General features: G+C 44.2%; 1 protein-coding gene across 1 annotated transcript; it reads left to right on the top strand.

Annotated features, from left to right (window-relative positions):
- Positions 1-1,806: 1,806 nt before the first annotated feature.
- LOC104461869 (tomoregulin-2-like) lies at positions 1,807-11,143 on the top strand. Its single transcript, XM_010073604.1, has 5 exons — positions 1,807-1,870; positions 3,092-3,215; positions 4,693-4,851; positions 10,014-10,100; positions 10,507-11,143. Exons 1-5 carry the CDS (start codon positions 1,807-1,809, stop codon positions 10,601-10,603), a joined length of 531 nt encoding a protein of 176 aa, XP_010071906.1. The 3' UTR covers positions 10,604-11,143.
- Positions 11,144-15,680: the final 4,537 nt, after the last annotated feature.

Raw genomic sequence — 15,680 nt, 5'->3', positions numbered from 1 at the left:
TATAATAAGGGGGGAGGTCTCAATTTATTTCATTTGGTTTTACATTTTTGAATGTTGTACAGTTCTTATTTGATTCATAATTGAAACATTTTTATTCATATCCTCTCTTTTTAGAAATGATTTATAGCTCTTGTTTCATAGTGATGTAAACCCTGTGATGCACTCAGACCGCTAGTGTCTCGTTGATGGTTGGATTACTGAAAAGTGCTCAGGTCCTTCAGGAATGAGAGCAGCCAGTTTTAACATGAAGGAATTTTAAAGCATATCTTGGTGTTTGGGTCTCTGTTTTGTGTAATGACAAAAATAACCTGTTTTGAGGCAGAGGAATTATTTTGGGTGAATTCAAAATGTGCTGGAAGAGGAGGGGAACTTCTTTGTCTGAAGTTAAATGATGCTTTCATTGTGGTCTGTCTTTCAAGCAATGAAAATGGCAGATCAAATGAAATACAAGTTTTTTCCCCCTTTTCCTTTATGTTCAATCCCTAACTTTATTGGAGTTCCAAATAAGGGACTACAGACAATTCATGTGTAAGTTCTGTGGTCTCTTCCTAGCCAAATGACAAGTGTTCCCGCATGAAGTGTTTATGAAGTGCTAGCGAAGCTTGGGCCATCTCATTTTTGATTCAGTAAAGCATTTCCATCATAATGTTACACTTAGAGCTGTAATTACGAGTACTGCAGGATCCTAGATTTACTTTAAAGTATGCTAGAGACCTTTTTCAATAAAATATGGTTTCTACCCACATGATTGCAGGAGAAGGAAAAATCGTTCCTCTTTTTACGAGCCCTACAGCCTACACAGAGTGAGAGCATCTGCAAGTCTGGGAGGGGTCCTGGTGCCCCTTTCAAGTCCTAGCAGATTAGTCTGTCCTGAAAGTAACAATTTCCTTCACCATCTTGAAGCGTGCCTTTAAAAAAAAAAGAAACCAAATGGTGTCCTACCGTTTTAGCAACACTGCTGGCTCATCTGAGAGAGGAGGGATTCTCACACTGGTTAGTGGTGGTGCGTGGACATCACGGAGATATGTTGGTACCTGAGTAGGAAGGATCAGAGATACACACGCAAATACACATGTGTGCAGAGAGCAGTCTCCTGTTTTTCAGAAGGGAAGCAAACTTTCTCTTGATAAGGGAAGATTTGAAGGAAATGGCATAATATTTTCCACAATAAAAATCAATGTGTGTTAATTGGGATCCCATATTTCTCGCTGCAGTTTCCTGGACAAAAATATTTTTGAATGTGGGCCATAGCAGAGGTCTAGCACACTCAGAAACCACTGGACATGGTGCATAGGTGATCACTACATGGGTATAGAGTCCAACAAGTCCTGAGCACATTGGGATCTATGTGTGTGCACTGGGCAAGTCCATTCATAGATGATGCACATCACACACATTTGTTCTGGGAAGATTTCCAGGTTAAAAAAAAAGGAACACACATTAATTCCTGGTGGGATGATAACTCCCTGTGTATATATGTCACATGCTGATAGCCAGTGCCTCACCAAGAGGGTGATAGGTAGCCAAAAATATTTAGTGCCTGACCAAATGGACCTTCTGCTTCCTACCTCTTTCCAGTAGTAGAAACTCCTGGCCTCCTGTCAGCCCATCCTGTCTGTGCCGTCCCAGAGACAGTTGTCAGCCCCAAGCCCCGGAATCGTCACTGCACCGTGTTGCCCAGTTCTGCGCTGTGTTGCCATTAACAGCCTTCATGGCAGCCGCACACTGATATCCCAGTGTAAGCAGGGAACCAGGAGAGGCAGTCAGGTTTGTGTTCAGTACATGTGCGTTTAAAAAGATGGAATAATGGTCCATAGTGCAGAGGTCCTGAAAGTCCTCACGATGGCAGAGAAGTTAATGCTCTCTACAGGTGTGTAGAGGTTGTTGCCCTGTCATTCTTGTTTGCTGGGAGCTTGTCTTCGCCTGTTTTAACATAAGGACAAGATAACCAGTTTGAATAGTGCAAGTTGTTAGAGACTCTTAAAACTCTCTTTGGACAGCCGTGATAGGAAATAAATTCATTATGAAAATCTGAATCTTGGATCTGCTGCACACACTTTTCCCAAAGGTGGGATAATACCTAAGCATACCTACTGCCAGCGCGACTGGCTTGGAGGCAGAACATAAATTGCAGTTGTTTCATAACACTCAGGGACTTCCTTTGGAAGATACAAATGCTTCAACTTATTTGTGTGCAAACTACATTTCTTCAGACATCTATCATGAGATTTTTTTTTCTGTTTTTAATTAATTGTGCCTAGATTATAGTATCACAAGAAAAAGGATTTTTACCATTTGAGGTATCACAAGTATTGGTTAAATGGAAGAATTTGCTAAAATCACTCAGATTAATTAACACTTTGGTGGAGTACAAAATTCATGAGTTTATTGCAGTAACACACTGCATTTGAGCCCATGATGTAAACGTTGAGCACATACCTGTTTCAAAACAAAATGAAGCCTCCATTTTCCTGGCTGCATGGAGGGAAGCATTTTCCAGGGCTTGCAGTCTCAGTGACTGTTTAACGGCTGCAGAAGTAGGCACAGAAAGTCAAACTAGTTCAAAGGTACCCGTGCTGGGTGATGGGGAGGAGGCCAGCAGGCTCTGGGGCACGGGGATGCAGCACTGATGATAAACGTCAGCTCTGGACTCCTGCTCCTCTACTTCAGCCATAAAATTATCTTTCTGAATATGTTGTATTGAATGATCAAATATATTGTAATGTCCAGAGTCTTCCTCCTAGCCTTGCCTGGGTGTGAGGAGATAGCCCGCAGAAGATAACAGAAATGATCAGGCATTTTTTCATGTGCTATTCTGTAATCAGGTTTTTGAATAGTAAAATTATTTTTTCCGGTGTCTCATTTGCTGTAACTTGAAAGGAATTAGATATGCAAAAGATCACAAAAGACCTTGCAAAGCTTTGCATCTACATCGGCCTACCTGTTTCAAGGTGCAAACCCTTGCTCTTGCTTCCCATAAACAGCATCTTTCACATCTTGGATTTTCCTTTCTTTTATATGTTGAGTTCTTTCCATCGTTTCACCTTATCCTGCATTGTCAGGTAAATGTTCCCTTCACCTGTGTTCACAGAGAATGCAAATAAACTGGAAGAAAGTGCAAGAGGGATCTACATCCCTTGTCCAGAGCATTACAATGGCTTCTGCATGCATGGCAAGTGCGAGCACTCCACTAACATGCTGGAACCGTCTTGCAGGTAACCCTTCTCCTACCAAGGAGGAAAGGCTACACACATAACAATACTGACTTGCAAAAACACTTACTCTAAACTATGGAAAATAATGGTAACCACAGCCCCTTGTGCTACAAAACCCATTAGACTTAAATTATTCAACAAAGTCCCTATTTTATGTGGCAAAAGTGTATTGAGTTATGCACAATGTTAACTGATTGTAAAAACATTCAGTAACCTTCAGTTATATTTAGATATATTTTAGAAAGCACTTCACAAAGTGCTCGGACAGCTGCTAGGTAGCCTCCTCTGTCTGAAGCAGAGGAGTGCTGCCAGGGATGTGTCCCTGCTGTGGCAGGAGTGATGCTCGTGGGGCAGCAAGCTGGGGAGAAGGTGCCTCCTTCGTGTGTGAGTTGGCTTTGGAGGAGGTTAGGGCAGGGAGGAGGAGGAATAGTGAAAGCACACGTTTCTCCATCGAATACCTCCCTGCAGAGGTGGGGATGTTACTTCTGAAGTCCAACCAGTGGCCTGGTGGCAAAGAAAAGGACAATTACCCATGAAACACCATTTTCCTGGGACATTGGACTGGGAGAGCAAAAATACAGACCAGCTCCCACAAACAGGCAGGGCACATTTTGCTCTTTGCAGCTGCTGCATTTTAGGTTCTCAATTCAGCTGGAAAATCTCCTTTCCTCAAGCTGTGGGAATGCAGGAGAAGAGAATAGTGAGAGCTTAAGGCTCAACTCATTGGGGTTATTGTGCCACTGACACTTCTAAGAGGAACCCAAGCAATCTGGCTTGGTCTCTTATCGTTGCTGCTACCATTGACCTCAATTTTTGCATCTTCTTGCTTGGGGTTTTTAGGGGAAATTGGGCAAGAGCTAAAATGGGAAAACCACAGGTTTTTTTTTCCCCCAAAATCACACAGGGGAGATGTCAGGCTCCAGGATGGGAACTGATGAGCAGCACAGCAGGTGGCATTGGGGTGGATGGTTGCAGCATCAACAGAGGGATTTTTATAGCAACCAGACAGAATGTAAATGATCTATCTACTTGCAGGAACATCTAATCACATTTCATATGGAGTTTGGATGATTGCTTATCACCTCCTTAGGGGTAATCTGCATAAGGAGCCACGACTAGATGGCTTTTCAACCTCCCCAACCTCCCCAGAGAAAGGGAGAAATCTGAAATATGTTGTGCAAGGAACTAAATGGGTTCTCATTGCAACGTGCAAGTAGTTCCACTTGATGCTAGAAAAGTCCCAGTTCCCTGGGCACCTCCTGGCACTGTCACAGTGTCGTTCACTCCTGCAGACCTTGGTGACACTGATTACCTGAAGTCTTCCCTCTGAGAGGTTGAGGAGGGACTGGTGCTTTCTCTGGGGGGGCCCATCCTGCAAAAAACCCCATAAGCTTATGCTTTTTCCAGATTTTTTTTTTTTTTTTGGCATTCTTTGAAAGCAGCAGGTATAACCAGAAAAAAATATGTTTTGTTTCAGATGTGATGCCGGATATACTGGACAACACTGTGAAAAAAAGGACTACAGCGTTTTATATGTGGTTCCAGGTCCAGTACGATTTCAGTATGTCTTAATAGCAGCTGTGATTGGAACCATCCAGATTGCTATCATCTGTGTTGTAGTCCTCTGTATTACAAGGTCAGTATCTTTGGTACTTTGCAATAGAAAAAGAAAAGACTTTTGTTTTTCCTACTTTGTGCGCTGATAAGATTTGTGCAGTGACACTGCTGATAACAAATGCCGTTTAATTCGCCAACAAACAGAAGATATGGTCTGGTCCGGCCAGCCAGTGCTGCTTCATTATTATGACTGAATTTTTGCTTCCATCTTAATCAAACTTAGGTAGCAACGGTGCCTACAGCAAATGAAATTTCTTATTTTGTATTCAGATGCTTGGACAAATATTGTTCATATAAATAAGGGGAATATAAATACAGCAGCTGGATCAACACTTAATAAAACTAATCATATCTCCATCTGGTTTCCTCAAGGGCCCATTCCCTTAGTCCTAATCAGGCGAAGCATACAAACTTTTAAGCCTGTTTGCAATCCTGTTGATTAAATGATTTCATTAGGCTTGTATACATGTTCAAAGGTACTACATGTGTTTAAGGTCTTCGCTACGTGGTGGCGCACCAAGCCATATATGATTTTTTTTTTTGTTTTGTTTAATGAGGAGGCAACAGTTGTTGAATGGAAACAACAGCCCCAGGGTAGATCAGAACCAGAGGGGTAAATATAATCCTTCCCCTCCTACACATGCTGCTCTACTTCCCCACTGAACTGTGCTGCTGTCTCCTGGAGTATGTTCTGAACCTAAGACATCTTCAGGCTTCTCTCAGAAATCACAAGGTTAGATTAATTCAGCTAGCAACACTGATAAATCACTCTTTTAGAAAAAAATTTCTTTTTAAAATACAAAAAAAAGAGCCAGGTATTGTACCTCTGTAGAAAATAAAATCTCTAATACATTTCAGTCCATATGTTGCACTACCTGGCTGGAAGACAAGTGTAGCATTTGTTCCTGGAAAGGACAAAAAAAACACCATAAATCCTTCTCTGGCCTAAAGGCATAGAACAAAACCATCTGATGAAAGGTAGCTGCTTTTTTGGCCAAGCTGAGTCCATCAAGTCAATGGTAAATGCCAAATGAGGTAGTAGATTGTGGTGGTACACTCAGAAGTAATTCAAACAACCAAAAATGTAGTGTGTAGTAAGAAAAAGAAGATGTAGTAACTGATAATTGAACAAATGCTCTGTATCATTTTGTCGAGTGACTCTATTTTTGTCACCTTGATGCAGTAACACAGAGTACTTTGTATTGAAGAATTAAGACAGTGTGCTCTAAGTGATCTGGTAGTGTAACGCAAATTACCCAGCACACTGTGTTCAGACATAGACGGTACCTTTTCCCACACACTTTGTAACTAAGTTAATTTATGATCTTTTGACTTCTTTTCTGTAATGCATGTAATTACGGCAGAGCATCCTCCATCCCAGCATAGTGATTTGAGATACATTTGCAAAAGTGTACTCTTAAGTGGCCTAAGAGAAATCCACATGACAAGAGAGCATTGTGGCAGCATATACATAAGTAATTGAGGTTTTGAAGTCATCTGCTTTGGAGAACCTGACTGTACTGGTTTGAACTCCACACCCTGAACTCTTGAAAGTGCTAAGACCACCCTACCAGTTTCCTGGGAGAAAGAAGGGAAATTTCACTCACTCAGAGGCCACTGTGGCCAAATTATTTGCTGCTCATTTCAGTGCAGCTTCACCTAATTAATTGATCAAATGAGTTTGGTGCACTGTGTCCAAACCCTGCATTTGAGCCGCAGAAGACTACCACTGTAAATCTTTTCACTATCATTACTGTTGTCGCTCTTAAAATCATACCTGTACAGTGGTGCAAATTTACAGGGTGTCTTCCATTGCTAGAAGGCTCTGAGCAATTCCTGGACACTTTTAGGGCCCTTGTTGCACAGACACTTCAATCTCAGTGAACAAGCTGTGCTGCTGACAGAGGCAGTCTGCCCTTGCCCCTTCCCCTGGCTCCTGGGCACTTGGTCCTGCCAGTGCCTTTGTGCCACCATTAGCATTTCTGTAGCCACACAACGAACACATTCAGGGGATGGATTCAGCTGAAAACTCAACCAACCAAACTCATTATTTGTTTTTAAGCAGCTCGATTCCTTGATGAGGTTTGGCCACCTGGTTACTCATCGCTAGTGCCAGGAATGGGAAAAAGCGGCTGGGGTGGAGGAGTAGGGGAGCAGAGGAAGGAGGTGGAGCAGTGAGGCACAGTCCCTACGCCAAGGACTTTTAGCTTAGAAGTAAAGCAAAAGAGAAGCAATGATAAAAGTGAAGGAGGGTGGTAAATAATACAGATATGGCCTAGTGTCATCATGATTCTCAGCAGTTTTCTTTACAGCTTTGCATTTTTAGTGCTTCCCTAATGTTTAGTCACAGCAGCTTATTTATGTGAAGAAATAACTTGATTAAAAATGAATGCATAATGTGTTTTACCTGCTATGAATCACATTGGGAGTAACTCAAGCTTGCTAGAAAGCTTCAATGGAGGGAGAGCTGGCAGCCTGTGCTCCAGTACCTAGTTTACATTGATACAACTGCTGTGTTCATAAATGAATGCATCCCCCACACAGAGCACTACAATGAACTTTTGATTAAAGAGTTAAGGACCAAGGAGAAGCTGTCACTCAATTTTAGCAGATGATTAAGTCTAAAAAGCTGGTTAAATGCCAACGCCCCTCTTAGGAAACACAGAGGCACTTCAGACACAGCCTGTCTGTAAAGGCAAAGGTATTGCATTTAAGCAGTCCTGGTGTCAGTGCTTGGCCTGGGGCCTTCCCAGCCTTCCATCAATTGGTATTATGCAATTAAAAAGTGGGTATTTTTGGTTAAAAGATGCTTTTTCGTCATCTTAATTGGAGTAATCTCTACATTTGAATCAATTTCTCTTGCCCTCGGACTGGCAGATACTGTCAGTGTTAGTTCTGTGAAAGCACCTGTGAGATGCTCAGCTTCTTGTTCCCCTCAGGAGCAGTCGGTGTCCACCGTTCTCCGGGAATGCACGACACATTTCTCACAAAACCGGTCTGTCTGTGCCCACTGTGGCTTCCCATGCCTGGTTCCCCAACCCTCCTCGCCTCGCTGGGCTCTGGGGCAAAGCAGGGCTGTGCCTTCTGGTGTAAATCCTCCTCATCCTTGGGAACTCGGGAGGAAGCCCTGGTAGCCTGGTCATCCCCCGTGGCTGCCGGCCGCCAGCACAGACTTAGCAGTGCTGTGTCTCAGCATGTCAAGGTGTCGGTGCCGTCTCCCGCAGAGCGCTGCGAGGTCCTGCTGTGTGATTTCCGGCTGAATGGGCAGGAGAAGCCGCCTGGGGACAGTCAGGGCTGGGAGCCTGTCAGCGTGCACATGACATGCAGCTCCATGAATCAGCCCTGTGTTTGCTAACAACAACAACTCCCTGACTCACTCAGAAAGTTTGATCGCCTTTTTAGGAACACACGGTGAATAATGAGTTTGTCATGAAATCACAAACCAGCTAAAGTCTGCATTAGTTTCATAATGAAAGCTCTGCCGTGACCTCCGAGAGCGCTGGAGATGTGAGCTTGTTTTTTCCTGCAGTAATGATAGCAGCCTACTTCACTGCTTCCAAGAAAAGAACAAGGCAAAATATAGTGCACAGCCATACAGCTTCTCATGGGGGGGTGGTCCTGGTGGCTTAAAAGTGAGGCGAATCAGGACGACCTGACCCATATTTTGTTAGACACTTATATAACTATTTCAGTATTTTGAAATGCTTCATAAGTCCTTATGCTCTTGTTTAGCCTCTCAGTTGGCGTCACAGACCTATAGCATCACTCCCATTCAGCAGGGAAAAAAAACCCTGGTCCTTTTGATTTTAAGGGGTCAGTAAAAATTTATTTCACTCTGTCTTGCTGTTGGTTATTTGACACAGTTCTGAAGGCAAGCACTTTGAAGGTGGGCTCTCCCCAGAGCATAACCCATAGGGTTTCACGAGGTGCTGTCAAAAGCCTTCCTGTAACAGAAAAATGAGTTAGCACAATGCAAAGGGATTTTTTTTTTCCATATCAATATGGTCTGGAGAATCGTGGGGCTTTCTGTTATGCTGCTCCAAGTGGTTCTGTCTTGTGCAGCTGCCCACGCAGAGGGCAGAATGAGGCACACCCAGGCTAAAAACTTGTACTGAGCTTCAGCTGAAGAAAGAGGACAAATGCATGGCCAAATTAGGAATAGCTTGTTCCTCCCCTGTGCAAATGTTAACTACATCACTCTGGGTAAAGGACGGTTCTTATTGCTGGTTGTTTTTCGGTAGCTCAATATTTTCCTGCTGGTACCACAAATACAAAAAACTACGAGCGTTTTTTAGAGGGTGTTGGTCACCCTGCTGTGGTTCTGCTTGCCCAGCAGTTTCTGGTGTAACCCCCTTGGCTTTCAGCTGCTTAGAACTTCCTGCAGCCTCCACCTGGGGCTACGCTTCTCCGTGCTGTCTGTCTAAGGGTGCCTTTCCATGGGAGGAAACAGAAACACGCTATTATCTTTCCATTAGCGGGAAATGCTTCGTAGCATCCCCATAGCCAACGCTGCTGCAGGTAAAAGAAGGTTGAAATGTGCCCCTGTCAAGGAACAACGTGAGGTCCTGAGGCAGAAGGAATTTACTTTTGCAGCCATCCAAAGGAAAATAAGATTTGGTTTTTCCAGTGTTATTGCTTTCTGTGCTAAGCCAAGCAGCTGTGTGAGGAGCATAGTGCGGTGCAGGCACCCGTAAGTAAAGTAGCTGCTCACTAATGACCTGAGCATGGAGCATTTCCATGGAGACTAATAGGGATTGCAGACGCTCAGCTCCTCAGAAAGGCAGCCCACACGTCCACTTGGTAAATACTTCACAGGCCTGGGACGCCAAGCAGGTGAGCGTGAGGGTGTCCTAAATCTTCCACCTGCGCCTTGCTGAAAATAAATCCGTTATTTAAAGATGAGAGACGTGCTGCAGTTGGGACTGTTGCAACGCAGTGGAGTCACCACTGCTCACCAGGAAGGAGCAGGAATCTTAAAATTTCCCTTGCCACTTTTTTTTAGGGTTTTTGGGGTGTTTTGTGGTACCATTGCTGTTTGCCATACCATTTAATTTCACTGAAGAGGAAACACGCTGAGGGCCAGAGGATGCCTCTCTCGCCCTCACGTACCCCGCTGCCCACGCCACCTTTCAAGCAAATGTGTTGTTAAGAGCTGTGTATTCTTACAACTCTCTTTTCTAGGAAATGTCCCAGGAGCAACAGAATCCACAGACAGAAGCAAAACACAGGGCACTACAGTTCAGACAACACGACAAGAGCATCGACAAGGTTAATTTAAAGAGCGCATGTTTCCACAATGGCAAAAATAACTGCAGAGAGCTTGGACTACAAAATACAGTATTATAGACAAAAGATTAAGACAAGATCTACACATGTTGCCTTGCATTTGTGGTAATCTACACCAATGAGAACATGTACTACAGCTATATTTGATTATGTATGGATATATTTGAAATAGTATACATTGTCTTGATGTTTTTCTGTAATGTAAATAAACTATTTATATCACACAATATAGTTTTTTCTTTTTCATGTATTTGTTATATATAATAAATACTCAGTGATGAGAAAAAAATTGCCTTTCTTTAAATTTGCTGTATCTCATAGCTGTGTATAGTCTTGGGATATTATATATGGACACTAACAAATCTCTTTTTTTTTTTTCTTTTTCCAGTTCTAGTGGCAATTTTGAGTCTACTGAACTCAGTAGTAGGGTTTTGAGTTGGTCCAAGATCAGCGACAATTATGGATGTGGGAAAGGTGAAGAATAATTTAACCTACATTGAGGAGGGATAAAATATTTCAGATCCGGAGTCAACTACATTTCATCAGCTCTTCTCCCATACCATCTATCTTTACTCTTCCATAGCTTAGGAAGTCTTTGCCTTCTAAATTAAATCCTAACCGAAGGGGAAATGGAAAGTCTTGGTAACTGCAATGGGAGTGTCGGGGGTAATGTTTCCATTTGGGAGGAAATTAGGTGTCTGTCAAGGTGAACCCTATGAGAACACTTTGCAAAATCTCCAACGCTGGTCACTGGATTGAGTGAAAATTGCTTCTCACTATTGATTGAAAATTATTAGGTTAAAAAAGTTAATAACATAATAACAGCTGAAATGCCAGCACCATTTGTACCTCATGAACATGCTGATATAATTTATTTTTTCAAAGAGAAGGTGAAAACCACTCAGAAAATACCTTATGAATAACTTTATGGGTGACCCAACTCCATTAAATGTAATGAGCTCAAATGTTGGCTATACCTCAGGAAAATAAGGGCATGTGTTTTGTCACATCCACATGATGGACAAGATGCAAAGTTATTTCCATGGTAGCTGAAACTCTCCAAAACACATTCTTTTGAGAAGCTAATATTGCTCTAGTTTGTGCTATGAATTTTGAAAATGACTGAGCGAGACTGAAGGGCAAAGTGCGGTAACTTCACTCATGCTGGATAACATTCACTCCTCTAATTGACTACCAGAGTACTAGTCACACTAAGTAACATAATTGAACTAAAAACCCCTTGTAATGGTATTCATTGTGCTGCTCCTTCCCAAAGAGACTTTGCTCAGGCAGAATGTACCCATGACAAGAGCGAGGTCTAGTTCTCACTGTCAGCACCACATCAGAAACTGCATTTGGGTCAGAATCAGATCTGGGGTTACCTGGGATGATGGCTCACGAGTGTGTTTCCATTTCCTGCTTCAGCACTGGTCTGATCACTCACAACAGTCGCCACCAACCCCACCAGTGACAGCCCACCCAACCTGGCCCTCAGGCATGGGTGAAGTGATACTTCTCCTCTAAGACGGCTTTTGGTTGTCCCCACCAGCCTGCTTTAACGTGAATCCATTGCATGATGTTCACACGGTCTCAGTTTTTGTCTTGTTCTGGGTTTCTTGGCTTTTTCTAAAGGTAATAAAAGGCGATTGGCAAGAGATGCTTCCAGGCACCTGGTCTGGTCTGATTGATGGGAGTGGGAGTGCGGTGCTTTCACAGGCAGTGAGGCAGACAACGGCGCATGGTAGCTCTCCGGCGCTGGGCTGCCAGCCCTGCAGGGACCATCTGCTTCCCGGAGCTGTGGGCTGGGGCGAGGCAGAGGAGGGGGGCTCCCAGCTCCTCAGCCCTCCCCCCAAGCACTCCAGTTGTTGAGGCTTGTTTTCAAATTAGAAGAGTGATGGTGCAGGGAAGGAATGAGAAGCAGGGAGGCAGCAAGAAGGTATGATCCTGGCCGGCTGGACCACAGGGACATTTCTATGCTCAAACCCACTGTAAAATACTCCTCTTTGTCCCGTCCTTGCTGGTTTTGTCTCCCAGGCACAGGCTCAGCAGGGATGGTATGACGTGGAGGGGAACCCAGGCACAGCAGCACTGGGCTCTTCAGGTTTGGTGGCACAAGATCCCTTCTAATGAGACTTTGCAAGCTCTGTTAATTAAACTCATACCTAAGTGGCATTTTAACGCCCCTTTTCAGATCCATCAGCTAAACCCGATGCAGCGATGGCAGCATCTCTGCGGAGCACTTCAGCGTGAGATTGAGGCTTAGGTGGAGGTGGGCAAATGTAGACCCACCCTGCAACAACCCCCTCCTGCCCTTACTCCTCACTTGGTGCTGGGTGAGGTGTTGGAGCCTAAGAAGCATCAAAGGCACAGATTTTGAGCCGAATCAAAATGTCAGTCCCCCCCACTGGGACTATCAGATCCGGATTGTTTATTTCAGTCACTTACATTAGATAGGAAAATCAAATGTTAACACATAACACAGCCATGTAGCTATAGCAATAAACCTAATTTTAAAAAGGCAAAGCTTGGCCTGGCCTAAAATAGCCTAGCATCACTTAGAAGTGAAAATAGGAGGCCAACACACTGCCTCTAAACTTACCAAAGTTATTTGCCTTGCTTTTACTGAGCAATGCCACATTTAATCCCTAAACAGCCTGTGTTTGTGAGGTGTTATTAGCTTCATCCCCAGCTGTGGTCCCTGTCACAAAGCCTTCACATCTCCGAAACAAGGCCAGTTTTTTAAATACCTGCTGCAGACTGGAGGGCAGAAAAAAGGAAAGTGATTTTGGTTTTAACGCACAGAGGACAGGTCCCAGCAAACAGCACACCTCTTTGGGCCTTTCAAATTTAACCTTCAATGTGCTGGTATGGGCACACAGTCTGAAAATAATAGTGTTTTGGGATTGCACATACAGAATGGAAATTGCTGCAGAAAACATTTGGGGACATGGATATGGAGTTGCTTTTTTTCCTTTTCAGAAGTGACTGGAAAGTGCATTTGTTAGAGCCATATGCTGACCAGAACTCAAGATGTGACATTCTTTGCGCAGTTTGAGTTCACAAAATGAAAGGAGGTGGGCTGGGCATGTAAGGACCTTGGTGGGTGAAGCAGTAGGTGGGGATACTGCCACACACAGAGGCAGAGCCCAGCTCTTCCACCCAGAGCCGTGGGGGGGGCAGGTGTAATTAATTTCTTTTGGCTGTTTCATAGGGCTTTTTTTGTCACGGCACTGCGCCATCTGTAAATAACCTCAAATACTGTTACATGCTTACTTTACAAACACAGGAAAGAATACCTAGCTGTACAAACCCACTGACAAGACCAGTAATAAAAAAGCTCAGCACAGTTGCTTAGGCACAAAACACAGCCCACCAGTGTCCCAGCTCGCTGGCTTGGCTGACTGATGCCAAATCACTTGGTAAAAATAGGAAAAAATAGAATGTCTGGTGCACCCATTCCTCAAGACTTTTTTCCTCTCAGCCTGTAACATTTTTGGAGCCAAGAAGCCATGTGCTTATTTTGTACATGATGCATTTAATGCAATAGCATCCTGACCTTGGCCCTCAAAAAATAAAGCCAGGTGCACTATCAGTGCGAGCAGAGCTCATGCACCCTCCCCAGCCCGGGGTGTTCAGATAAGTTCAACCCCTAAGTGCCTTCAGATACAGGCGAATGAGGCTGCTGTGCCGGATCCCAGCCCATAAAGAAGCCACCTGTGTAGGTACCATTGTCGTGGTTTAACACACACAGCTAGCAGCAGCTAACACCACGCAACCACTCGCTGGCCCTACCCCCCTCACAGGGATGGGGGACAGAATTAAAGGGGTAAAGGGAAAAAAAGGCTCATGGACTGAGATAAGAACAATGTAATAACTGAAATTCAATACAACTCAAAATAATAATGATCATAATAGTAGTAATAATATAGAAATATACAACTACACAATTGAGTGATACACAGCACAACTGCTCACCACCAAATGACCAAGGCTCAGCCTGTTCCCGGCTAATGATCCTGGAGCAGGGAGAGTCCCAAAACCGCAATCCTAGAAAAGAGATAACAGCTCAAGTGTCCAAGAGAGTGAGAGCCAACTGAGAGAGTGAGACAACCCGGAGAGAGAGAGAGAGCAAACTTCTGGACCAGCCTTCATCTATATAGCAGGCATGAGGTGCCAATTTGAGTCTCAGTCCTAATTCTAAAGCCATATTCTAGGCTAGTAACTGGGGCTGTGCTCCCTCCCAGCTTCTCCTGCCCCTGCAGACACTAGCACAGCAGAGAAGCTGAAAAGTCCTTGACTGTCCTGGCAGCAACTGTAAACCTCAGTATGTGATCAGCCTTATCCTCAGCACAAATCCAAAGCATAGCCTCGCAGTAGCTACTGTGAAGAAAGTTAACTCTGTCCTAGCCAAAACCAAGACAACCATACAGCCTGACTGCAGTGGGCGGGTGATGCATGACTCTCACCTTCTCCCACCCTAAATTCTGCACTACAGGACAGGCACAGCTTCCACGCCTCTCCATTACCATGCTTTACTTTAAAATAAAGCCTGATCAGCTGTTCATTAGCATTCCCTCTCATCCAACAACAGTAAGACATGATTTACAGAACATTATCATTACAAGAATACTATTATTATTAAAAGGGGGCTGGACTTCCTATTCTAGCTGCTGGTCCCCTTACTTGCCTGCCTCCACATGCTGGGGAGCCATGATTACCTCAAATGAAAAGACACTGGGCAGTTTTTCCTGAAGCCATCGGGTCTCACCTCCCCAGACAGCACGAGATCAGCTCAGCTTTGCAACAGTTTAGCGGGTGCCAGTCTGGGTAGCCGCGTGCTGAAGGCAGGGACACCTGCAGTGTACATGTGTGTCCCACGCGCAGGTTAATCGAGGGGGTGGGTGGACGTAGGCAGAAGGTGGGCATCATGTATCGCTGCTTCCTGTTTTCCAGAAGCAGCTCTCAAAAAAGCCTCATCTTCAAAGAGCTCTCTAAAGCTTCTTTGAAAACAAAATGATTAAAGGCTATCTTCCCTCTCATCCCACATCAGACACATCTCGCACTGCATCCTCGCTTTCACCCCTTATTATGCATGCAGCATTTCCGCAGCTCCCAGTTTTTCGTCGGGATGGAAGTTATAACCCCAAATTAAAAGCGAAGTTCATTACCGCACTTCAAAGTAGGCACCACACCTCAGCCTGGCCTGCCCTTTCTTTATTTATAGGTATGTGGTCGGGCCAGGGTGGGGCTGGGGGGTTTGGTTGCAAGATATTTACAGATGTCAGTCCCTGCAGGTTTGGAAGGCGAGCTGGGGACGGGAATGCCCAGGTTTGGTGGTAATCAGTAACCTCAGCTGGATGGAGATACGCTGGCAGTTATAAGTCAGTCTTTAGAGCCATTTTAATACTACTACTACAAATAATAATAGCATTTTATCTATATAGTTCTGGTCTGGATGGGTCACATCCTGGCTGCTAAATTGTGCTCTGTTTGACATGGGAACAAAAAGTCTCATTATTTTACCCTGGGATGCTGCACCCGTGGGCAGGAGAGGCAGGGGGG

This window comes from Pterocles gutturalis, unplaced genomic scaffold (genome assembly GCF_000699245.1).
Source record: "Pterocles gutturalis isolate BGI_N339 unplaced genomic scaffold, ASM69924v1 scaffold26037, whole genome shotgun sequence".
Classification (NCBI taxonomy): domain Eukaryota; kingdom Metazoa; phylum Chordata; class Aves; order Pterocliformes; family Pteroclidae; genus Pterocles; species Pterocles gutturalis.
Note: the sequence above shows the minus strand (reverse complement) of the source record. Positions and strands in the feature narration are given on the sequence as shown.

What these genes read in the sequence shown, in the direction of transcription:
- LOC104461869 (XM_010073604.1), top strand. Translation starts at nt 1,807, where the DNA reads ATGGTCCATAGTGCAGAGGTCCTGAAAGTCCTCACGATGGCAGAGAAG. An exon ending in GAAGTTAATGCTCTCTACAG is followed by an intron (nt 1,871 to 3,091) that starts GTGTGTAGAGGT and finishes CTGTGTTCACAG; the next exon opens with AGAATGCAAATAAACTGGAA. An exon ending in GTAGTCCTCTGTATTACAAG is followed by an intron (nt 4,852 to 10,013) that starts GTCAGTATCTTT and finishes TCTCTTTTCTAG; the next exon opens with GAAATGTCCCAGGAGCAACA.